Source organism: Neomonachus schauinslandi, chromosome 7 (assembly GCF_002201575.2).
Source record: "Neomonachus schauinslandi chromosome 7, ASM220157v2, whole genome shotgun sequence".
Taxonomy (NCBI): domain Eukaryota; kingdom Metazoa; phylum Chordata; class Mammalia; order Carnivora; family Phocidae; genus Neomonachus; species Neomonachus schauinslandi.
Window position 1 is genome coordinate 31,182,791 of NC_058409.1, and position 26,506 is coordinate 31,209,296.

General features: G+C 35.1%; 1 protein-coding gene across 1 annotated transcript in view; it reads left to right on the forward strand.

Annotated features, from left to right (window-relative positions):
• Window positions 1-26,506, forward strand: part of LOC110591113 (ankyrin repeat and KH domain-containing protein 1) — a 123,912-nt gene that overhangs the window by 42,905 nt on the left and 54,501 nt on the right. The window contains 3 exon segments of the mRNA XM_021702015.2: window positions 10,943-11,180; window positions 11,410-11,601; window positions 15,364-15,473. Coding sequence (XP_021557690.1) covers window positions 10,943-11,180; window positions 11,410-11,601; window positions 15,364-15,473 — 540 coding nt within the window.

Sequence of the window (26,506 nt, forward strand, 5' to 3'; positions counted from 1 at the left end):
TATGAGTGCAATCATATGGTATTTGTCTTTTTCTGACTTACTTTACTTAGTTTTATACTTTAGCTCCATCCATGTTGTTGCAAATGTCAAGATTTCATTCTTTTTTAATTAAGCTGAATAATATTCCATCGTGTGTGTGTGTATCTATATGTGTATATATATGTGTATCTATACACACACACCACATCTTTTTTTTAAAGTAAAATGACATTTTTTATTTGTTCAGAATGCTTGTTTTTAAAGTTAACTGAAATTAAAAATGGTTTGTTTTCCAGTGAAGTTAACACCCAAAACTATTAACTTCAATATTAAAAGTCTATAACAAAAATGGACCTATATTTAATCTCAGCTGATACCTGAATAGTTATATATACACTATGCAATGACATCTATTCTTTTTAACAAAGCACAGCCTCCCGATCAGACACAGAAATGCAGAAGTAACAGTGTTACTTTCATTTTTTCCCACTAGAGTAAAATATTTTAATCTCTAGAATTCATAAACTCAAAACTGTTGACACAATTTTAATTTTTTTCTTGTTCATGTCTGAAGAGGAGCTTCTTTCTCTAAGAAATTTTATATTTTATAATCTTTCCTTTGAAATAGAAGAAAGATATGGAATCTCCTGAGTTATATATGCAGCTTATGCATTCTTTAAAAGTTATTTTTAAAATACTACAAATTAATCATATATATCCATAATACACATCCTTGTTATTCATATATTCCTTTAAGCAACATTCAAGTAGATTTGTGCTTTGTACGTTTACATTACTTTAGAGCCTATTTTTAGCTTTCAATAAAACTGTATATCCTTTATGTGGAGAACCCCAAAGACTCCACCCCAAAACTGCTAGAACTCATACAGGAATTCAGTAAAGTGGCAGGATATAAAATCAATGCACAGAAGTCAGTGGCATTCCTATACACCAACAAGACAGAAGAAAGAGAAATTAAGGAGTCAATCCCATTCACAATTGCACCCAAAACCATAAGATACCTAGGCATAAATCTAACCAAAGAGGCAAAGGATCTGTACTCAGAAAACTATAAAATACTCATGAAAGAAATTGAGGAAGACACAAAGAAATGGAAAAACGTTCCATGCTCATGGATTGGAAGAACAAATATTGTGAAGATGTCAATGCTACCTAGAGCAATCTACACATTCAGTGCAATCCCCATCAAAATACCATCCACTTCTTTCAAAGAAATGGAACAAATAATCCTAAAATTTGTATGGAACCAGAAAAGACCCTGAAAAGCCAGAGGAATGTTGAAAAAGAAAAGCAAAGCTGGCAGCATCACAATTCCGGACTTCCAGCTCTATTACAAAGCTGTCATCATCAAGACAGTATGGTACTGGCACAAAAACAGACACATAGATCAATGGAACAGAATAGAGAGCCCAGAAATGGACCCTCAACTCTATGGTCAACTAATCTTTGACAAAGCAGGAAAAAATGTCCAATGGAAAAAAGACAGTCTCTTCAACAAATGGTGTTGGGAAAACTGGATAGCCACATGCAGAAGAATGAAACTGGACCATTTCCTTAAACCACACACAAGAATAGACTCCAAATGGTTGAAAGACCTCAATGTGAGACAGGAGTCCATCCAAATCCTAAAGGAGAACACAGGCAGCAACCTCTTCGACCTCAGCCGCAGCAACTTCTTCCTAGAAACATCGCCAAAGGCAAGGGAAGCAAGGGCAAAAATGAACTCTTGGGACTTCATCAAGATAAAAAGCTTCTGCAAAGCAAAGGAAACAGTCAACAAAACCAAAAGACAACCGACAGAATGGGAGAAGATATTTGCAAATGACATATCAGATAAAGGGCTAGTATCCAAAATCTATAAAGAACTTATCAAACTCAACACCCAAAGAACAAAGAATCCAATCAAGAAATGGGCAGAAGACATGAACAGACACTTTTCCAAAGAAGCCATCCAAATGGCCAACAGACACATGAAAAAGTGCTCAATATCACTTGGCATCAGGGAAATCCAAATCAAAACCTCAATGAGATACCACCTCACACCAGTCAGAATGGCTAAAATTAACAAGTCAGGAAATGACAGATGTTGGCGGGAATGCGGAGAAAGGGGAACCCTCCTACACTGTTGGTGGGAATGCAAACTGGTGCAGCCACTCTGGAAAACAGTATGGAGGTTCCTCAAAAAGTTGCAAATAGAGCTACCCTACAACCCAGCAATTGCACTACTGGATATTTACCCCAAAGATACAAAAGTAGGGATCCGAAAGGGTACGTGCACCCTGATGTTTATAGCAGCAGTGTCCACAATAGCCAAACTGTGGAAAGAGCCAAGATGTCCATCAACAGATGAATGGATAAAGAAGATGTGGTATACATATACAATGGAATATTATGCAGCCATCAAAAGGAATGAGATCTTGCCATTTGCAATGACGTGGATGGAACTGGAGGGTATTATGCTGAGCGAAATAAGTCAATCAGAGAAAGACATGTATCATATGACCTCACTGATAGAGGAATTCTTAATCTCAGGAAACAAACTGAGGGTTGCTGGAGTGGGGGGTGGGGTGGGAGGGATGGGGTGACTGGGTGATAGACACTGGGGAGGGTATGTGCTCTGGTAAGCGCTGTGAATTGTGCAAGGCTGTTGAATCTCAGATCTGTACCTCTGAAACAAATAATGCAATATATGTTAAGGAAAAAAAAGAAAAGAAGAAGATAGCAGGAGGGGAAGAATGAAGGGGGGGAAATCGGAGGGGTAGACGAACCATGAGAGACAATGGACTCTGAAAAACAAACTGAGGGTTCTAGAGGGGAGGGGGGTGGGAGGATGGATTAGCCTGGTGATGGGTATTGAGGAGGGCACGTTCTGCATGGAGCACTGGGTGTTATGCACAAATAATGAATCATGGAACACTACATCTAAAACTAATGATGTAATGTATGGGGATTACCATAACAATAAAAAAATTTTTTAAAATAAAATAAAACTGTATATCTATAAAGATTTCTCAAATATTTAATAAATGAGGCAAAACAGCCATTATGAAAATATAAACTGCCATTAGAGATTTTCCATCTCTCATTTTTTATGCATTTCCTGTCGACCATGTCATTTCCTGTTCTGCAGGGCACACACCACATCTTTATCCATTCATCTATCGATGGACACTTGGGCCACTTCCATAATTTGGCTATTGTAAATAATGCTGCAGTAAAACCACGGGTGCATATATCCTTTGAATTAGTGTTTTTGTATTCTTTGGGTAAATGCCCAGTAGTACAATTACTGGATTGTATGGTAGTTCTATTTTTAATTTTTTGAGGAACCTCTGTACTGTTTTCCACAGTGGCTGCACCAGTTTGCGTTCCCACCAGTAGTGCACAAGGGTTCCTTTTTCTCTATATCTTCGCCAACACTTGCCATTTCTTGTGTTGTTAATTTTAGCCATTCTGACTCATGTGAGGTGATATTTCATTGTAGTTTTGATTTACATTTCCCTGATGATGAGTGATGTTGATTTTCATTTGTCTGTTAGCCATTGGTAATGTCTTCTTTGGAGAAATGTCTGTTCATGTCTTCTGCCCATTTTAAATTGTATTATTTGTTTTTTGGGGTATTGAGTTGTATAAGTTCTTAATGTGTTTTGATACTAACACTTTATCAGATAGGTCACTTGCAGATACCTTCTCCTATTCAATAGGTTGTCTTTTAGTTTTGATGATTGTTTCCTTTGCTGTGCAGAAGCTTTTTATTTTGAGGTAGTTGCAATAGTTTATTTTTGCTTTTATTTCCCTTACCTCAGGAGAAATCTAGAAAAATGTTGCTATGGCCAATGTCAGAGAAATTACCACTTGTGTTCTCTTCTAGGATTTTTATGGTTTCAGGTTTCACATTTAGGTCTTTTATACGTTGAGTTTATTTTTTTTTAAGATTTTATTTTTTATTCGAAAGAACGCATGCATGTGCATGCACGCAAGCATGTGCGTGAGCAGGGGGAGGGGCAGAGGGAGAGAGAGAAGCAGAGTCCCCTCTGAGCAGGGAGCCCAACGTCTGGCTTGATCCTAGGACTCTGGGATCATGACCTGAGCCAAAGGCAGACGCTTAACCTAGTGAATCACCTAGGTGCCCCCAATGAGTTTATTTTTGCATGGTGTAAGAAACTGGTCCTATTTCATTCTTTTGCATATAGCTGTCCAGTTTTCCTGACACCATTTGTTGAAGACACTATCTTTTTCCCATTGCATATTCTTGCCTCTTTTGTTGAAGATTTATTGACTGTATAATTGTGGGTTTGTTTCTGGGCTTTCTATCCTATTCCATTGATCTTTGTCTCTTTTTGTGTCAGTACCATACTGTTATGATTCCTATAGCTTTGTAATATAACTTGAAATCTAGAATAGTGATACCTCCAGTTTTGTTTTCCTTTTTCAAGATTGTTTTGACTCTTCAGGGTCTTTTGTGGTTCTATGCAAATTTTAGGATTATGTATTTTAGTGTTGTAAAAAATGCAGTTGGTACTTTGATAAGGATTGCACTAAATCTGTAGATTGCTTTGGGTAGTATGGACATTTTAACAATACTTGTTCTTGTAGTCCTTGAGCATGGAATGTCTATTTCTTTGTGTTGTCTTCAGTTTCTTTAATCAGTGTTTTATTTTTTTGAGTATAGGTCTTTCACCTCCTTGGTTAAGTTTGTTCCTAGGTTTTTTATTTTTGGTGCAATTGTAAATAGGATAGCTTTTTTTATTTTTTAAAGATTTTATTTATTTATTTGACAGAGAGAGACACAGAGAAGGAGGAACACAAGCAGGGGGAGTGGGAGAGGGAGAAGCAGGCTTCCCACGGAGCAGGGAGCCCGATGCGGGGCTCGATTCCAGGGCCCCGGAATCATGACCTGAGCCGAAGGCAGACGCTTAATGATGAGCCACCCAGGCGCCCATATTTATTTATTTATTTATTTGAGAGAGAGAGCGTGAAGGAGAGATATCACAAGCAGGGGTGAGGGGTAGAGGGAGAAGCAGACTCCCCACTGAGCAGGGAGCTTGATGTGATGTGGGATTCCATCCCAGGACCCTGGGATCATGACCTGAGCCGAAGACAGACACTAAACTGACTGAGCCACCTAGGCACCCTAGGATTGCTTTCTTAATTTCTCTTTCTCTTGCTTCATTATTAATGTATAAAAATGCAGTGGATTTCTGTACACTGACTTTGTATCCTATGACCTTACTGAATTCATTTATCAGTTCTAGTAGTTTTTTGGTAGAGTCTTTAGGGTTTTGTATATGTAGTATTGTGTCATCTGCAAATAGTGAAAGTTTTACTCCTTCCTTACCAGTTTGGATGCCTTTTATTCCTTTTTCTTGTCTGATTACTGTGGCCAGGACTGCCAGTACTGTGTTGAATAAAAGTGGTGAGAGTACGCGCGCCTGGGTGGCTCAGTTGTTAAGCGTCTGCCTTCGGCTCAGGTCGTGATCCCAGGGTCCTGGGTTTGAGCCCCGCATCGGGCTCCCTGCTCAGCGGGAAGCCTGCTTCTCCTTCTCCCACTGCCCCTGCTTGTGTTCCCTCTCTCGCTGTGTCTCTCTGTCAAATAAATAAAATCTTTAAAAAAAAAAAAGTGGTGAGAGTGGACACCCTTGTCTTGTTCCTGATCTTAAGGGAAAGCTTTCAGTTTTTCACCATCGAGTATGATAATTCCACTGTGTTCCTTAGAGTTTCCTTCCTTCTCCTCCTTTGGGTGTGTTTTGTACTTCTTTTTCTAAGCTTTTGAAATATGAGCTTAGATTATTGATTTTTCTCTCTTCTAATTGTATGCACTTAGTGCTATCAATTTCCCTCTCAGTACTACTTTAGCTGTGTCTTACAAATTTCGTTGTGTTGGGGGTGCCTGGGTAACTCAGTTGGGTAAGCATCTGCCTTTGGCTCAGGTCCTGATCTCAGGGTCCTGGGATTGAGCCCCATGTCGGGCTCCCTGCTCAACCCCATGTTGGGCTCCCTGCTCAGCAGGGAGTCTGCTTCTTCCTCTCCCTTTGCCCCTCCCCCTCCTCATGTTTTCTCTCTTTTTCTCTCTCTCAAATAAATCTTTAAAAAAAATTTTATATGTTATATTTCATTTTCATTCAGTTCCATGTATTATTTTTTATTTCACTTTAGACTTCCTCTTTGACCCATGGGTTATTTTGTTGTGTGTTTAGTTTCCAAACATTTGAAGATTTTCCTGTGATCTTTCTGTTAAGGATTTCTAGTTTGGTTCCATTGTGGTCAGAGAATACATTTCATATGATTTCAGTTTTTTAAAATTTTTGAAGTTTGTTTTATAGTCAAGATGTGGACATATATTCCCTGTGCATTTGTGGAGAATGTATATTCTGCTGGTTGTGGTAGAGTGTTTTGTAAAAGTAAATTAGATCCTGTTGATTGATGGTAGAATTCTTCTACATTCTTTCTGATTTTCCGTCTAGTTTTTCTAACAGTTATTGAGAGAGTTGTGTTAAAATCTTCAGTTGTACTTGTGGATTTGTGTAGTTCTTCTTTTAGTTGCTTTTCATTTTTTCACACTTTTTCACACACCGGAGCTCTGTTGTTTGGTACCTATTCATTTTTAGAATTGCTATGTCTTCTTCGTGATTGACCCTTTTATCATTATGTGACATTTCTCTTTGTCTGATAATCTTTGTTCTGAGGTCTCTTTTGTTAACATAGCTCCTGATACTAATATAGCTACTCTTGTCTTCCAGTAATTGTTTCCCTGATAAGTGTTTTTATCCTTTCTTTTCAATCTTTGATATGTTTGATATGCCTATATTGTTATACTGAAGTGAGTCTTTTGCAGACAGCATATTTTTAGGTCATGTTTTATAATCCACTCTTTAAGTCTTTGTTTTTTAATTGGTTTGGTTAGACCATTTACATTTAAATATAATAATTATTATTTTTTAAATTTTATTATGTTATGTTAGTCACCATTCAATACATCATTAGTTTTTGATGTGGTGATCCACGATCCATTGTTTTCATATAACACCCAGTGCTCCATGCAGTACGTGCCCTCCTTAATACCCTTCACTGGGCTAACCAATCCCCCCTCTCCCCTCCCCTCTAAAACCCTGTTTGTTTCTCAAGAGTCCATAGTCTCTCATGGTTCATCTCTCCCTCCGATTTCCACCCCCTTCATTTTTCCCTTCCTTCTCCTACTGTCCTCCATGCTATTCCTTATGTTCACAAATAGGTGAAACCCTATGATAATTGACTTTCTCTGCTTGACTTATTTCACTTAGCATCATCTCCTCCAGTCCCATCCATGTTGATGTAAAAGTTGGGTATTCATCCTTTCTGATGGCTGAATAATATTCCATTGTATATATGGACCACATCTTCTTTATCCATTCATCTGTTGAAGGGCATCTCGGCTCTTCCACAGTTTGGCTATTGCAGACATTGCTGCTATGAACATTGGGGTGCATGTGGCCCTTCTTTTCCCTACATCTGTGTCTTTGGGGTAAATACCCAGGAGTGCAGTTGCTGGGTCATAGGGTAGCTCTATTTTTAAACTTTTGAGGAACCTCCACACTGTTTTCCAAAGTGGCTGTACCAACTTGCATTCCCACCAACAGTGTAAGAGGGTTCCCCTTTCTCCACAACCTCTCCAACATTTGTTGTTTCTTGCCCTGTCCATTTTTGCCATTCTAACTGGTATAAGGTGGTATCTCAATGTGGTTTTGATTTGAGTTTCCCTGATGGCTAATGATGATGAACACTTTTTCATGTGTCTGTTAGCCATTTATATGTCTTCTTCAGAGAAGTATCTTTTCATATCTTCTGCCCATTTTTTGACTTGATTATTTGTTTTTTGGGTGTTGAGTTTGAGAAGTTCTTTATAGATCTTGGATACCAGCCCTTTATCTGTAGTGTCATTTGCTAAATATAATTATTGATATGATGTTCTTATATTCTGATTCTATGTTGAAATTTATTGTTTTGTTCATTTTTTCCATTTTCCCCCTTTATTTTCTTTAATATATCTTTTGTTTTGTTTTGTTTTTGTTTTTGTTTTTTTTTTATGAGAGAGAGAGCACAAGCAGGGGCAGCGGCAGGCAGAGGGAGAGGAAGAAGCAGGCCCCCTTCCGAGCAGGGAGCCCGATGCAGGGCTCGATCCCAGGACCCTGAGATCATGACCTCAGTCGAAGGCAGACGCTTAACGACTGAGCCACCCAGGCGCCCCTTTAATATATCATTAATAGTCCTTTTCTTCCATCTCTTATATGTGATTTAGTTCTAGGTCTGCTTTTATTGGTTATTGTATATCTTGACAATCATCACAGTTTCCTGCCTTTTAATGTGTCTGGTATTTTTAATTATAAGCCATATGCTATAGATGATCCCTTTTCAAGTATCTTAATTATCCTGTCCTTCTTATAAAACTGTTATGTTTTGTTCTAGCAGGCAGTTAAATTAACCAGTGGATCACTCTGATCATACTGAGGCTTAATTTCAGCTTTATTCTTATACTCCTACTTCCTTGCACCTTGATCTTTGGGTATTCCTTAGGTATGGCTCTCTACCATCTCATTTGAAAGCCAGGATATTCGCCATTGGTCTTTCTATTCTGGCTGAGTCTGAACTCCCAAGGTCTCCAGCCTTCCAGCAGCCATTCTCTTCTAGCCTCTTAGAGTGTCATCCTTAGTGTGTTCAACTCAGGAGTTGCCCAAGTATCTGAAGATAGTTTTATATAGATTTGGAGATTACTCTGTATTTTCTTTTTCTCAGGTATCCTGCCCATACTCCTCAAGTCCTAACTATTTTGGCTGTTTTGTGTTCTGATCTTTGTTTTCTTTGTTGAAAGAGATCTTACACTCTTTGTTTAGCCTCGGTTTCCTTAGACCACAGTTTGGAAGATGCCTAAAGAGAAAGCTGGAGTGAATGTAGCGTTCATCTTATGTAGCACCTTTTTTTGGTGCTTAGCCTTAAGTTGGTTGCTGTTCAGTGTCTCCAGTTGCTTTATCTCTGTTTCCCAAATTTTACAGTTGTTTATTATAGGAGAGTGAATCCAGTACTGGCTACTGACTAGTCTTGGAATTTTAAAAAATTCTAATAATTATATTAGGCCTTTAAGATTGGATTATTCTGTTTTTACTTCTTTATTTTTTTCCTTTGACAAAATTAATATTTTTTTATTAAAGCAAAAAGTGCTTAGTATAATTTCTATTTTAATATATGTACTCAAGATATGGTAGCAGAAATCAATAAAGAAATTGAAGTAAAATCACACAAAACTATTGGGAGCCTAGAGGAGCATAGCAGTAGTTCCTTGATCTGTTAATACTTATAAATTCTATTTTCTTTTCAATTAGAAACGTATTTCAAACACCAAATAACTTAATACAGTAATTTGGTTAAAATATACTTTATTTTATATATATTTGAAGTATTGGTGTTTTAATAGTAAAGCTAGAATTTTATTTCAGTTTTAGTAAAACTGAAATTTTAATGCCAAGTCATTTGTTTTTGGCATCATGTCAAAAGTGATCAAAGCTGAGCTAGTCATTTAGTTAAATATAATGAAACTCTTGATGGATACTGAAATCTAACATTTAATTAAGGTTTCTTTAATTAATTCTTTAATAGAAGAGTTGCCCAATATAAAACCTTATTTTTATACTCAGTCTTTACCTTTCATTAGCAGTGTTTTGGTCCTTTTTGAAGTACAGAACAACACAGCATTTGACTTTATATGCAACAACAATAGTTAAGGCCTATATAAAATTTTGAAGTAAAGAATTTAAAACTAAAGGTGTGCCTGGGTGGCTCAGTCGGTTAAGTGGCTGCCTTGGGCTCAGGTCATGATTTCAAGTTCCTGAGATCGAGCCCCACGACGGGCTCCCTGCTCAGTGGGGAGTCTGCTTCTCCCTCTCCCTCTGCTGCTCCCCCTGCTTGTGCTCTCTTGCTCGCACTCTCTCAATAAAAAAAATTAAAAAAAAAAAAAAAAGAATTTGAAACTAAAGAAGAATACTTATATAGAAGGATAGAATGAATTACCCTCCATGAGAATGTTTTATTTATTTTATTTTATTTTTTTTTTTTTAAAGATTTTTTTATTTATTTATTTGACAAAGAGAGACAGCGAGAGAGGGAACACAAGCAGGGGGAGTAGGAGAGGGAGAAGCAGGCTTCCTGCTGAGCAGGGAGCCTGATGCGGGGCTCGATCCCAGGACCCTGGGATCATGACCTGAGTCGAAGGCAGACGCTTAACCGACTGAGCCACCCAGGCGCCCCGAGAATGTTTTATTAATTGCCTTACTCTCTGTGCAGATGGACCCATGGTAATATTATTTACAAGTGAATAGATACTTATTTTTACATCTTTGTAAAATTCTTTCATTGCAACAAGCTAGTGATGAAGAAAAATATAGGGTACTATCAGCCCACAGGGGTTTTCCTTGGTGACATAATCCCAAGTGGGAATGACTTCATAGAATTTGTTGTTATTTTTTTGTCAAGTCTTTGTTTCTTAAAGAGATCTAATACAGTTTCTACACTTAAATATGACACCTAGGTTTGAGGGTATAGTTATATTTGACTTGGCAGTAGTATAAATAGGAATTATTTTGAGGTACTATTGTGTATGGATTTAACAGTTTTTTTGAACTTCAGAGAATGTGAAAATTTGTAATTATTTGGAACTGTTAATATATGTCGCAAGTCTGATTCTTGTGGAAAATTTTGGGTTTGTTCAAAAGTAAGGTAAAGTAATTTTAATGGAGTTTTTGATAAGACATCTCAGGTTTCTCAGATGGGCATGATAATATGTATATATCTAAGGTGCATCTCCTTTTCTTTCTCCCTTTCCATCTTTCCTCAATCTCTTCTTTTCTCCCAATTTAAAAATCTCAAAACAACAAAAAAATTCCTTCCTTCTTGCTTTACTTCTAAAAATCTGCAGGATGGACACGTAGAGGTAGCACGTTTGCTTTTGGATAGTGGTGCTCAAGTGAACATGCCTGCAGATTCATTCGAGTCTCCGTTAACGCTAGCTGCCTGTGGAGGACACGTTGAATTGGCAGCTCTACTTATTGAAAGGGGGGCAAATCTAGAAGAAGTTAATGATGAAGGATATACTCCCTTGATGGAAGCTGCTCGGGAAGGACATGAAGAGATGGTAGCACTACTCTTAGCGCAAGGTAAAGTAGTTTTACTTCTTTAATTAAAAAAATACATTTCCTTTGGATATTTTGTATTGAGTATCAGTGAAGTTTACTACAACTAAAATATTTTTTTTGCATTGATGATAAAATTATTAGTACTCTAGAAGGAATCCCAGAAGTAGGGAGAGATGATTAACACAATTTAGAACATTTTTATCATTAAGTGTTGTAGCTAGTTTTATCAATTTTTATGCTTTCCTCTTAGGAGCAAATATAAATGCCCAGACAGAAGAAACCCAAGAAACTGCTCTGACCTTGGCTTGCTGTGGAGGATTTTCTGAAGTTGCAGACTTCTTGATTAAGGCAGGGGCTGATATAGAACTCGGCTGCTCCACACCTCTGATGGAGGCTTCACAGGAGGGACACCTCGAGTTGGTTAAATATTTATTGGCTGCTGGTATGTGGATTTAAAAATGCCTTTTAGAAAAAGGCTTTTAAATTGCTTTCATAACTTTATCAGTTAACCTTAACTTTTTCATATCTACAAAAGTTGAAAGCCAGCTCCACAATTTGACTGCTCTTCTTAGGCTCCTAAATCTCTAAAAATGTCATCTTTAAAACATTTTCTTATTGTTACTAATTTTTGCTTCATGACCATAACTTTCTCATCAACCTTCTCTCTCCATTGAATAGTTTGTGGCTTCTGGAAGGGAGAAGTTAGTTCCTCTTAGTCTCTGTTAGTAAGTGGAGGTGGGGATGACATTATAGAGGTTATAGTTTGATACTTTTAAGCCTGTTCATTTCTTGACATTTTTCTTAAGAGAAAAAAAAAGAACGAGTGGGAATTTAATTTTTGGCAGAATTACTTAGTTTTAAAATAATTTGTGCTTTATGCATTGGTAAGCAATAGGAAGAAATAAGTAGTTTTACATAAAATATTTGTAGTTTTATAGCATATAAAGAATATACCAGAGGGACACCTAGGTGGCTCAGTCGGTTAAGCATCTGCCTTCGGCTCAGGTCATGATCCCAGGGTCCTGGGATCGAGTCTTGCACCGGGCTCCTTGCTCAGCAGGGAGCCTGCTGCTTCCTCTGCCTGCTTCTCCCCCTGCTTGTGCTCACACTCTCTCTGACAAATAAATAAATAAAAATCTTAAAAAAAAAATATATATATATATACCAGGAAAAAACTGATCCAGATAGAAATATACCTTTATATGTATTTTAGAAATAATATAAAATTTTGGGGGGGCACCTGGGTGGCTCAGTTGTTAAGCATCTGCCTTCAGCTCAGGTCATGATCCCAGGGTCCTGGGATTGAGCCCCGCATCAGGTTCCCTGCTCTGCGGGAAGCCTGCTTCTCCCTCTCCCACTCCCCCTGCTTGTGTTCCCTCTCTCGCTATTTCTCTCTGTCAAATAAATAAATAAATAAAATCTTTAAAAAAAAAAGAAATAATATAAAATTTTTCTTTTTATCCATGTCTAACATTGTTTAAAACTTGATATATGAAGGGGCACCTGGGTGGCTCAGTCGTTAAGCGTTTGCCTTCGGCTCAGGTCATGATCCCGGAGTCCTGGAATCAAGCCCCGCATCGGGCTCCCTGCTCTGCGGGAGGCCTGCTTCTCCCTCTCCACTCCCCCTGCTTGTGTTCCCTCTCTCACTGTGTCTCTCTCTGTCAAATAAATAAATAAAATCTTAAAAAAAAAAAAAGATATATGAAGAAATTAATATGTAAAGGATAATAAAATATTTAGCAAAACTTTATTCAACATTTTTAAGCTTTTACTGTTAACATTAATTTCATTATAGCCCACCCTCAATTTTTCCTTTGATTTATTATTGAAATAATTTCTTAGGATTGTTAATGGTTCAGATGATTGTGTAGTTTTTGAACAAAAGCATAGACCAATCATACAAGCTGGCCTCTCCCCTGACTCAAATATTATTATTATTTTTTTTTTTAAAGATTTTATTTTTTTTATGTATTCATGAGAGACAGAGAGAGAGACAGGGGCAGAGGGAGAAGCAGGCTCCCCGCAGAGCAGGGAGCCCAATACGGGACTTGATCCCAGGACCCTGGGATCATGACCTGAGCCGAAGGCAGACGCTTAACCGACTGAGCCACCCAGGCGTCCCGTGACTCAAATATTATTAATCACTGAAGTTAATGTATGCATTATTCAGTCATTGTACCTCCAGCATTTTCAGCAACTGTCTTTGTCCCCTTCAGGAGTCCTCTACCAGTGGTTACCTTTCCACAGTCTTCCCACGTCCCTCTACATAAAGTCTTATTGTAAGAGGCTTTTAAAAGAAGGGATAAATGTTTAATAAGAAATTATTGAATACCGGGGTGCCTGGGTGGCTCAGTCGTTAAGCGTCTGCCTTTGGCTCAAGTCATGATCCCAGAGTCCTGGGATCAAGCCCCGCATCGGGCTCCCTGCTCAGTGGGAAGCCTGCTTCTCCCTCTGCCACTCCCCCTGCTTGTGTTCCCGCTCTCGCTATCTCTCTCTCTGTCAAATAAATAAATAAAATCTTTAAAAAAAAAAAAAAGAAATTATTGAATACCAAGACATTCTGCTCAGCTCTTATGTTATCTCTATTAATTACCACTGGTCCCTGTATAGTAAGAAATATTAAACAGATTCTTACAGGTATGGAAACAACACACAATCATGTTACCCTAAGGCAACCAAGCTAATAAGTGACAGAGCTTATGTTCATACTTAGAACTCTGGACTTTGTTTTTTCTGTTGTACCACCATGGAGTCTCATTTAGCTACTTATGCTAATTTGAAGTATATAGTTTCCAGAGCTATCTCAGGGGTTTGAGAATCACTTTTTTATATGATCACTATAAATTTTTTTTTTCCAGTTTAAAGAGTGTGCTTAATTTACATGAAGTTCTTCTTAGAGTGTAGCACTAAAAAAAAAAAAAAAATAGGTTTTTTTAATATATTGCCTCTACATTTTTAAAAATTGAAGAACCTTTTTGTTATGGCATTTTTTCAAACATAGAAAATAGTATAGGGGCGCCTGGGTGGCTCAGTTGTTAAGCGTCTGCCTTCAGCTCAGGTCATGATCCCAGGGTCCTGGGATCGAGCCTCGCATCGGGCTACCCGCTCAGCGGGAAGCCTGCTTCTCCCTCTGTCTGCCACTCCCCCTGCTTGTGTTCCTTCTCTTGCTGTGTCTCTCTCTGTCAAATAAGTAAATAAAATCTTTAAAAAAAAAAAAAGAAAAGAAAATAGTATAATGAACCCTAAGAAACCATTCCCCAGCTTTACCAATTTTTAATTTATGGCCCGTCTCATTTCATCTGTACTCTTTCATATCCCCCATTTATCTTTATACAATTGTTTTTTATTGAGATGTAATTGATATATCTAACATGAGTTTCAGGTGTACAACCTAATGATTTGTTATTTGTATATATTGTGAAATGATCAACACTTAAGTCTAGTGGACATCTGCCACCATATATGTTTAGAGAAACATTTTTAAATTTAAAATTTAATTTTTTAATTTGAAATAAATTATTAAAAAATAAATTTATTTCTATAAATGATCAATAAATGTTTTAATATGTATCTCTGAAAGATAATCTTTAAAAAATCACCATAATATCATTTTCCTACCTAAAATTTTTAAAATAATAATTCCTTAGTATTATTAAATGTCTAAGCAGTTTTCCTATTTTTCTTACAAATATGTATGTGTGTTTTTAATGACTTTTTGAATCAAGATTCAAGTAAGATTTATACAACAACTGTTGATCAATGTCTCTTAAGTCTCTTTTGCCTGTGGGCTCCCCTCCCATCTTTCTATTTCCTTGCAAGCTTTGACTGAAGAAATGGAATGTTTATCCTTTAGGCTTCCCACAGTGTGGATTTTGCCAATTCCATCTCCATTATTTTCTTTTACTTGTTTTTTGTCTCTTGGATTTCCTCCCTACTGAGCAGGGAGCCTGATGTGGGGCTTGATCCTGGGACGCCTAGGATCATGACCTGAGCTGACAGCAGATGCTTAACCGAATGAGCCACCCAGGCGCCCCAGTATGGTTCCTTTCTGTGTGCCTAAATGCATAAAAGAAAAATAGGATACTTAAAATACTTTATGATATTTTAATATTTGAATTCGTCAATTTCATCAAATTGCAAAATTGGACTATTTAATATAGTTTTACAGTTTACAAAGTAAATGTTTGGTTTTTTTGCTGGCTAGGTGCTAATGTTCATGCTACAACAGCAACAGGAGACACAGCCTTAACCTATGCTTGCGAAAATGGACATACGGATGTTGCAGATGTTTTACTTCAAGCAGGGGCCGATTTAGTAAGATATTTTTACTTATTTATTTATTTATTTTGTGAATGTTGATATTCATTTATTTTTAACATTCAGAAAACACTTGTAAAGCAGATCAATAGTTTGCATATTTTGTAGAAAATAACTTTTAAAAAAGTTATTATAGTTGAGTTCATTGAATATATATGAAAGTACTTAGTTTTTAATAGGGCATACCTTTTCTTTCCTAGGTAAAACTATTAGTTGGTTTCTTCTACTCACCTCAGTCCCATTTGACTTTCCTGAACTTTTTAAACTGCTCTTTATTAGACATATCATAATTTTAGTGATATGTTTACAAAATAGAATAACGTATCAAATCACTTTGATTTCTTTTGTTTCTTTAATTTGTTTGACTTTTGACAACAAAGCTACTGTCCTCTTCCTAACAACAGTATTACAGCATTCTATTCGTTTTCTCTTCTCTTAGTGTTTTCTATTTTGGCTTTTCAAAATTTCAAATTAGATGGCAGGTTCATATGTGTAATAATCTTCACAACTGTGGGGAATTGTAAATAGTTTTTCACTTGAAAGGTTCATGCTTCTTGATGAAATGTGTGCTTTGACTAATTTTTGTTTTGTGAGGGTACTTTAAACTGCTTTTTAGAGTTTGTCTCCAAATTTTCTTATATATATTTCTTAAAAATCTATGTGAGACGTGCACATGTCAGTTGTAGAGAACCAATATGTTAAAGTTATTTAGAAAAAACTGTGCAAATATTGCCTTTTAAACCATTTCAAGTAACAGACATTCCTACAGATACCTGAGAACATTGTTGGAAAATAATTATTGGTTAACATAAATGTATAGTATGATTATGCTATTTATCATTATTTCTACTGATACTAAATATTATAATGATAACAATAGGATTCATTCTTATCAATCAGGATCTGCCCCATCAGTTAGAATTTCTGAGAGGTGTACCTTTTTTGCTTGAAAATTATGCAGAATGATATATTAAGTAGATCTTAACCTTCTGCCTTCTTTCCTTTTTTAGACTTGCTTTGGGTTATCCATAAAAATTAAGAATTGAAGTATTTGATCACTTAAAGAAATTAGGATATAGCATAAAAGCTATATGCAGAGTTTAATATTCTTATCCTCTGAATTCTTATCTGGTTCTCTCTTCTTTCCATTTTTCTATGGCAGAGTCATTTTCTTAATATTTTGAGAATTATTCTGAAAATATTAAATAGTAAAAAGAGGAACTATCTGTTAAATAGAATCTAATATATAGCAAAACCTTAATGATTTCGACTAACCTAAGAGAATGTATTTATAGCAGAGATTTTGAGAATCTAATATATAGCAAAACCTTACTGATTTTGAGTTAAAAATGTATTATGAAATATTTTTAAATGTTTTATTTCTGTAGTCTTCTGGAATTACATAAACAGAATGTGATTAGAGTTCCTCAGAAGAATTACTTTAAATGAACAGATAGAAAGATTTGAATTTATCATACTATTTTACATTCCAAATGTATGGTTAAAAAAGTGGCTCAGATAAATATATATCTTAATTAAGTAGAAGGGTAGTATTGTTATTCTAATATAATTGTTTATTCTATTTTGCAATCTATCTTTGCATTCATATTTATGTGTAATTGTAACCATGGTGTAATATAGTTGTTTTCTCTTTTTTCCACTGTGCATTCTATCATAATCTTTTCCATATTGCTACATAGTCTCTATATTTATAGCTCTTCTGTTAAGTTAATGAACCATAATCATTCACTTATTATTGAACTTTTGACTTGCTTTACATTTTTCACTGTTATACTGTTAGATTTAGTAACTTCATGTGCATAGCTTTTTTTTTCTTTTGAATAACTTCATATATTTTAATTTTAAAAATATATTGCTTGTTCCATGCTTTTGCTATCTGTGGAGAGAGACATTTCAATTTTCATATTAGTTCTTTTCCTGATTAATAAGCAGTACTCGTTCTTTATATAAAATGTGACAAATATGGGAAAGTATAAGAAGTTTGGTATTTAAAACCTATAAATAAACTTGGTGTGTAAGCCAGTGGGGGAAACAAGACATAATCAAAAATAAGTGAGTAAGTAGGCAGATCAATCTGAATCCTGAGAAAAAGTGACTGTTACTAGCTGGACCTTACAAGGCAGTAGCATCTTTCTTGTCCTCCATTCTTTGCTGCCACCTCCAAGTATCTGTTTTGGGCTGTACTAATTTCCTCCATTGCTTTGCAGATAGAAGACTCTCCACTCCCATTCTATCCCTGGCATCCCATTGGTGTGTTCTGATACCTGTATTTGTTAGTTGTTTAAGTTAACTGAATTTTTTGTGAGTGTGGGCTGGCCGAGAACCTTCATTTTGGGGGGAACTATTTTTACCTTCAGTTTTAAATAAGAATTTACAAGTCAACCTTTCAGACACAGTCTGAACCAACCCCTATGCTTTGTTAGATTTTAGAGCCTAACTTTGGCCACAGTTCAAGGTTTTGGTATTATAGTTTGTAAAAAGGAGCTTAAAAGCTATTGTTTCTCATTCTTTAAAATATCTTGTACCAGAATCAGTTAGGATATTAATTATGGTTTAAAAAACTTTTAATGCAACAATTTGGTTTTCTTGTATTGTTGCCTGAGATGAAACTGAAAACTTTTATGGCTTTTCATTCTAAATGTATAGTAGGTATAATTGGAGGACTTAGTTTTAAGGGAAATCTAGAAATTTTCTTATTGATTGCTTTTAAAAAAGTCTCAGCTAGAACTGGTGGCATACTTGAGCATTTTCAGGTAGATCCTCAAAATACGTGCATGTTCTAATTTGAAACTTAGTTATTTAAAAATGTCACTTTTTCTAGTTTTAAAAATATTTTAAAATAAATTTATATATAGATATTATACTGAATATCATATTTAGAGGTTGTAATTGATATGTAGCTTATCTAACTTTTTAATAAGTGAATAAATTTGAATAATCTATTTAAAACTTTGGGACTTGATTAGTATCCTTAAATGGGCCACTTAAAATGTACTTTTGGAAAATAAAAAATTAAATTAAAAATTGTTCATTAATTCCAGAATTTTTTGAAAATTCTCCCTGTTTAGCGTGCAGAATCACTTTAACTACTCTGTGAGTAGAAAACTGTGAGCAGATCACCTAATTCATATCTTCCTGATGTTGGCATCTTTTATTACCACAGTAATGGGAATCATTGTATATTGAAATAAACATTATTCCTTTATGTGTTTTCTTTCTCTGCATAGCATCTTTGTTTATTGGGCCCGGGTTTATTTTTAGTATTTGATATGATTATAGGTATATGATGTAAACCCACTGTAAGAAAATTTGTATTAAAATGCATTAGCATTACTTAAAATCTAAAAGAAGTATTTTTTTAAAAAAACTTCCTTTGGAAACTACTTAATCTTTTTTCTCTGTAAAGGAATTTTCATATTATTTGTGTCCTCACACATTTGATACTGAACACTTTGATCAGAAATTACTAATAACACCTTTTCATAACTGAAATTGACGCAACTCCTATAGTCTTTTAGACACTACTCTCGTGTTCTTTATTACTCTAGGTTATTTTCCCCAATTACTAGTCTTTAGACCAGAAGGCAAAGTTTTAGTATTTCATACTTATTCTCGTCTCTGTAGCTAGCTAGCTTTAGCTAAAGCACTTATGGCTTGATTTCTTTTACCACAGTCTTAATACTATTACTTTTCAGGTTCAAGGTGGAGAATTTGCATTGTTAACTATTCAGCAGTTTGATTTGATTGTAAAACTCTGCTTTTTTTCTCTTGCTTGCTTTTAATTTTGACTTTGTGTTGACTAACATGTCAGAGGTGTTTTGATTTGGTGTTTATGTTTTCCAAACCATTTGTGAAGATGATAGAATCTTACTCTTTTCATCATGACATGTTAATTTTAGTATTAAAACTTTGGTACATTTGGTAAGATAGAAGAAATAATTGTCATCTGTAGAATTTCCTTCACATATATTTACCAGCAAAGCTGAATTTGAAATGAGAGAAAGAGTGATATATAAATCAGTTAAATAAGTCTCCAACTCCTTGGCCTTTCATTTCTAGAAGAGGTAATTGTAGTATAACTGATCAATAAGTTCCGAACTCAAGGAGTACTTCCTATGATAAACAACTAACATAGGTATTAGGGAATGTAAGTACATTCTAGTTATGTTTATATAGAGAGATTTAGTGACCCAACTTAGCATTTTATAGGCCAGCATTGCTACTTGAAAGTAGAACTTACTATAGGAAGAAAGGCTTATGTAAGATATCCTATAATCCTATATCTGAATGGAAGTCTAATGAGTGGCAAAGGCTACACTTAGTTGTTTAAAAAGAACTAAAAAAAAAGGGGGCGCCTGGGTGGCTCAGTCTGTTAGGCATCTGCCTTCGGCTCCAGTCATGATCCCAGGGTCCTGGGATTGAGCCCTGCATCGGGCTCCCTGCTTGGCGGGAAACCTGCTTCTCCTTCTCCCACTCTCCCTGCTTATGTTCCCTCTCTCGCTGTGTCTCTCTCTGTCAAGAAAATAAATAAAATCTTTTAAAAAAATAAATAAATAAAAAGAACCAATGCTATGGAACATTAGACAGGACATCTAAGTTTTCAGTATAGCCATCAAATCACTGATTAATACAATAAGCAAACATTTGCTTCAATCTTCCCATCTGTAAAATGAAATTTAGTATTATTTTCTGAGCTATTTTACCAAGTCATGTAAATATTCTTTCTTTGGCTCTGCTGGGTATCCTTGGGCAAATGACTTTTAAATTGTCCAGGCTTCTTTGTTTCTTTTCCTTCTCTTCTTCCTCACCTCCTCCTCTTCTTCCTTTTCCTTTTTATATGAGGGGTTTAGACCAGATGATCTTTAACTACCTGACTTAAGAAATCTAATTTTGTGATTTCTGAAGAACAAGTGAATTACCTATTTGGAGGTACTGGATGGACTAGATGATCTTGAGTGTTTTGATAGTCCAAGAATGTGTAAAGTGCTATGAGATCTTAAAGAAAATGAATTTTTAAGATTATAAACCATCATTACTAATAATGGTCCTAAGTATTATATAAATTATTCTCTCTCTTAAAATATTTATATATTTTAGATCTATTTTAATTACCCCAAACATTATTTTGGGTGTTGATTATAATTAATAGCAGATTTAACTTGTCATAAAATATTTTATAGATTATCTTAATAGATAAAAGTTATCCCTGGGGCACCTGGGTGGATCAGTCAGTTAAGAATTTGACTCTTTTTTAAGCATTCGATTCTTGATCTCAGCTCAGGTCTTGATCTCAGGGTCATGAGTTTGGGAGTCTACTTAAAAAAAAAATTATTAATCCCTAAAATACACAATTGACTTAGTAAGGCTACCCCAATAAAGAATAATCTGGCATTATAATGCTAAATCATTACCTCGTCGATCCTAAGTCATCTATTAATATTTTATTCTACTTAAATACTGCTAAAGAAGTAGGAAGAGTTTCCTTGACATGGATTTTTATTTTAAATGAACTATTTCCTCAAGATTATAAGTCTCTCAGTTATCTTTGGAATTATTCAATTATGAATACATTCTTTTTTTTTCCTTGCAGTTAAAGTTTATATCAAGTAGCGGGATAAACTTGTGTTACATCTTCTCATCTTACATACCTTAAAACTTTTCAAAATGTCCTTTATGTAGGATTATTTTTATAGCTTTGGCTTTCAAGTATACACAGGCAGTGTTCAATGAGACACAAGGAATTTAGAATGCCATTTTACTTTAAGATGTTTGCCACCTTGGAAGTAGGGGTGGAAGAGGGAGAGAATACCAAGGACATGAGATAGAGCATGTTTTTTTCTTTATGTTCACAATGAATCTGTTTTAGATTAAATGGATCAGTTATAAATAAATAGAACCAACCTAAGGAAGTGTGGTAGGTACACAGCATTGCTAATTATGGTGTCTTTGCCATATTGAGTAGAAGTTGGTTTTGTACCAATTCTTATTTTCCTTGTTATTGTGGCTAAATTGTTGTTTTTTAAAAAAGTTTATAATTGAAAATTTTTTTCTTAGTTTTAAATAGGTGATATCTTTACATGATTCAAAATTCAAAATAAAAGTGGCCTGTGGGCACCTACTTGCCCTCTCCGTTGTCAATAATGTTCATTTCCGGTATCCTTCCAGAGATATTTTCTGTGTGTATGATAAAAAGTCACATATGTTGATAGAAACAGTTATCAATGTTCACTGCTTTGTATAATTCCTTACTGAGATAGAATTTTGGTTTTTTACTGTACTGATTTTCTCCATAGTGTTGACCATAGCTTTTAAGGATTTTTTTTTACATTTTTAATATTTTATTAAAGTTGAAGCACTTTGGCACTGATGAGGAAATTGGGCACTTTGAATATGTCATAATGGTCTATCACTGATTTGCATCCTAACCATATAGTAGGCTCTCTGACTCTTTTTGCTTTCCTTGGATTGTATTCTACCAGCCAAATGAACTTTCTGAGCTTTTTTTTAGAATAGTTGAAATTGAAACTAAGTGACTTGGACATGGATGTGTTAACACTCTCTGGTTCTTATTCGTGGAATTTATTTCCTTTGAAATGAGATTTGATATGGACTTCCCTCAAAAGGTTTTAAAAGATTAATTTATCTAGGGGCGCCTGGGTGGCTCAGTTGGTTAAGCGACTGCCTTCGGCTCAGGTCATGATCCTGGAGTCCCGGGATCGAGTCCCGCATCGGGCTCCCTGCTCGGCAGGGAGTCTGCTTCTCCCTCTGACCCTCCTCCCTCTCATGCTCTCTGTATCTCATTCTCTCTGTCTCAAATAAATAAATAAAATCTTTAAAAAAAAAAAAAAAGATTAATTTATCTATATTAAATCTTATGAAATAGAAATGTGGACCAGGTCCTCTTTCATAAATTTTCTTTTTGAATTTCAGCAATATGTTATTTGTCCTTCTAGACGTTTCTATACCCCAAGCATATATATAGTCCATGTATGTGAGCGTATGTCTTTTTTTATATGAATGGATTTGTTATCACATATACTCTTCTCTAACTTTTTTCTTATAATATTTTTCTGTGTTAGTTCCTATAGATTTCTCATTCTTTTTCACGGGTACCCAGGGTTCTCTGTAATTTATTGACCATTTATTTATTCATAAACTTCTGGGTTATTACAGTTCTTAAGTATTATAAATGTGCTACACTAAGTATTGTTAAACATATTTATGTATCTTTGCTACTTTTGTGAATATATCTGTAGGGATAAATTCCTAGAAATGAAATTACTGGTTATCAGAGGATCCACATCTAAAATTTTGATAGCTGCTGCCAAATTGTTCAAAAATGCTGAACCAGTCTGCATCTCTGTTAACAGTTGAGACCTGATTCCCCACATTTTTATTAATATGAATTAGAGTTCTTTCTTTTTCTTTGTTTCGTTTCTTTCTTTCTTTCTTTCAGGATGGTTTAATTTTCTAATCTTTGACCATAGTCCCCGTGTTTGTTTTATCTAAAAAATCTTTCTGTGTTCCAACTAGCTCTCTGAGCTGCTTATTAATTGCTCTCAAAGCTTTTGTGAACTACATAAAACACAGGTGTAAAGTTACTTTCTGAAAGAGTATTCAGACATCATCTACAAATGCAAATTTTGAAATATTTTTTAATTTCCTTAACATTGATTTTTTCAAAAAAATCAGATATTCAGACAATATCTATTTACTTCATTCTGAAAGAGGAGAATAATGTATCTTCCACCATAGTATTTGCATATTTTATTTTTGCATTGTCATGATTTTATAACATTTATATTTGCAGTCTGTTTTTTGACAGTATTTCTCACAGTTGTTTAACTGTATATTTAGGGGTTTCAGTGTTTATCATACTACTGTTTTGTAGTATGTAGCCTCATAATTCATAAGTTCCTAAACCTGACTCACCTTTTGGCTGGCTGATGTTGGTATTTTGATTTGAATTTACTTTCCTCTCCCAAAAAATGAATTCACAGGTGCTTGCATTTTTGAGACTACTATATGTTGTATTTATAAATGAATGTAGCTATATATAGAATTATTGAATTCCTTCTTTTTTTTCCTCAAAGTTTTAAACCCTCTATTCTACTGTCTTCTGGTACTGAATATTTCCAAAGCTTGCTAGAATATTCCCCATTATGTGTAAGTAACTTCCCTTTTTTGCCTGGATTATCATAAGAGTCTTTCATTATACTTTTTTAAACCTCTGTGATTTCATCAGAATATGTCTTGGTGTTTATTATTATATATTAATTTTTCCTGGAAACTAGTAAGAAGTTTAGGTCATCCTCTTAGGTCTTCTCCCTCTCCTTCAGTTTTCTTGTATTATATCCTTGAATGCTTCTTTTTCTATTGTTTTCTTCTGGGTTATTTATTGTTCGTATATTGGATTTTTCTTGTTTCTTTTATCTTTATGTCTAATTCTTTGCATTTCTTTTTTCCTCTGAATTGTTTTTCTTAAGCCCATCCTCCAGGTCACTATTTTTCTGTACATTTCTGCTTCTATGTGGTTTTCGTAGTTTCATTATTTCATTATTACTTAAGTTTCTTCTGTTCTTTCTTCCAACTTACTTTTAGATCTCTTCTTGTTGTTATATCACTTTGTTCGGTTATTTAAAGAGTTCAGGTTCTCTTTAATTTATTTGGAAGTATAGGGGATATTTGACTAAAATTTTATTGTTTCCATTTTTGTAGGAATTTCTTAGTAGGTTCTCTGTTGGATACTCTGTGCTTATTATTTGTATTGGAATGAGGCTTGCTATTTGTTGAACATCATGTGGGGATGGGACAGGGAGAGGAAGTGAATCCTGATAGCTTCTTCAAATTACATAGTTTTCTCAGCATATTTTCTCACCAGATCTTTACCATAGGAGCATACATCCCCGTAATAAGCACATCACCCAAGTAAGAGGTAGCAGTGACTTAGGAGTGAAGTTTTCTTGGAGCGCCTGGGTGGCTCAGGTGGTTAAGCGCCAGACTTAGATTTCAGCTCAGGTCGTGATCTCAAGGGTCATGAGATGAGCCCTGCCCCCGCACCTGTGAGCTCCCTACTCAGCGGGCAGTCCACTTGAGATTCTCTCCCCCTTCCTCTGCCCCTCCCCTTGTGCATGCTGCGTTTGCGCAAGTGCTCGGGCGTGCATTTGCTCTTTTTCCCTCTCTAAAATACATAAATAAATTTTTTTTTTTAAGTTAAAAAAAAAAAAAGAAGAAAGAGTGAAGCTTTTCTAGGCCATGTTTCTTTTATTTGGAGACTTAGTTGATCCTGGTTAGTGACTGAAAAGCTTATTGCTGTTTCTTCTACTGTATCCCTGTCTCACCTTCAAGTACTTTCTCTCTGTCACAGGTCTAGATTGAGAGAAAATAGATCTATTCCATATATCAGCTTCTTTGGAAGTTCCTGTTTTAGTTGAAAAGTATGAGTACTAAGGACATTTATAATCAGGGAGAAAACTATATAACTATTTAAACACTTTATAGTATTTTCCTTACTTTTTCTCCCAACTTCTGATATTCCCAAATTCTTTGATTTAATTATATTCCTTGGTTAGATATTAAGACACTGCTCTTGATTCTGTGGCTCTAGTTGTATTTAAAGACAAAGGCATGAGTTCAAGTAATTCAGCAGAATTTTTCTATGTGTTAAAGTTTATATTGAAGTTATATTGTAGAGAACAACATTATCAGACCCTTAAAAAAAAAATCATAGTCTGCTTCTGAGATTATGGTCTCCATAGATGAGAATCTTTTTAGTTGGAGATCCTGAGTTTACAAAGCCCAGCACCTGAAATACCAGTCACAAGGTCTTCATGGCCAACTGTGATTTTTATTTTTGGAATAAGATCCGTGAGTTCTTCTTTTTCCTTTCACAGGACAAGCAGGAGGACATGAAGACTATTTTGGAGGGCATAGATCCGGCCAAGCATCAGGTGAGGGAGGCCTTTGATGCTTGTAAGCTACTACATAAGGAATAGATGTTGTAGGTAACCAGAACTCTGAATATCTGAATTCCAGCCAAGAAGTTCCAGGACCTTGCTGGGTGACAAAGGAAATCTTCTTCAATTGAAAAAGATTATGAAGTTCTAATAAAAAGAGATTTATGTTACTAGTAGTTTGCTTCCTTAGTATTCTTTTTATGTGGTATTCCTAAAAAATTTCTTAGGTGAAAATAGATTTTCTTATTCAGATAGTTCGTTTGCATTCTTCCTTACTGGGAGATTCAACATACTACAGAGAGAAATTCTAGTCCTTTGCATTCAACTTTGTTCATCAAATATCTGAAACTCAGACTTAGGGAGTTATATTGGATTGCTTTTTATATAATCCTCAAATAAACAAAAAAATAAGTGAAACATTTACTCTATTATTCATACCATTAATTTCTATAAAGTTAAAATTATCCCCTGTAATTTAATTTTGAAATTGGTTTTTAAGAAGGTAAATGCTTATTCATAAGCAAACATTTCTTTTTAGAAAATGTTTTGAATTTCTGCCTGATGTGGTTTTAAGAATCAATCAAATTTAGTGTCCATTTTAATCCAGAGAGATTTGTTTAAACTCAGCAAGCAGTGCTTAATTTTAAAATCAGGAATAAATTGTGATTGTATCACAATTCGCTTAGGCCTTCTAAAATAAATTTTTCAGTATCAAGCCACTCTTAATCATAATGCTTATTAAGCATCTTCATTATTGGCTTGTTGAATGAGAAGTTGCTATATTCATTCTAAATATATTTCACAAAACATTATGTGAAAATATGAATTTTTACTCAGTTGTATAGTATCTCAGGCTCCTATCAAAAATGTAAAGCTGAGTGTTATTTCAAATAAAAGATTTCTCTCTCCTCAGATTGGTTAAAGGAAACATGATTATAAATCTCTCTCTCTAAGCTATAAGTCTCAAAAACTTGGGATACCTTTTTTAAATGACTTTTGTGGCCCACTTTTATTAGAGGTTCAGATTCAGCAGATCTGAAGTGGGGAATCTGC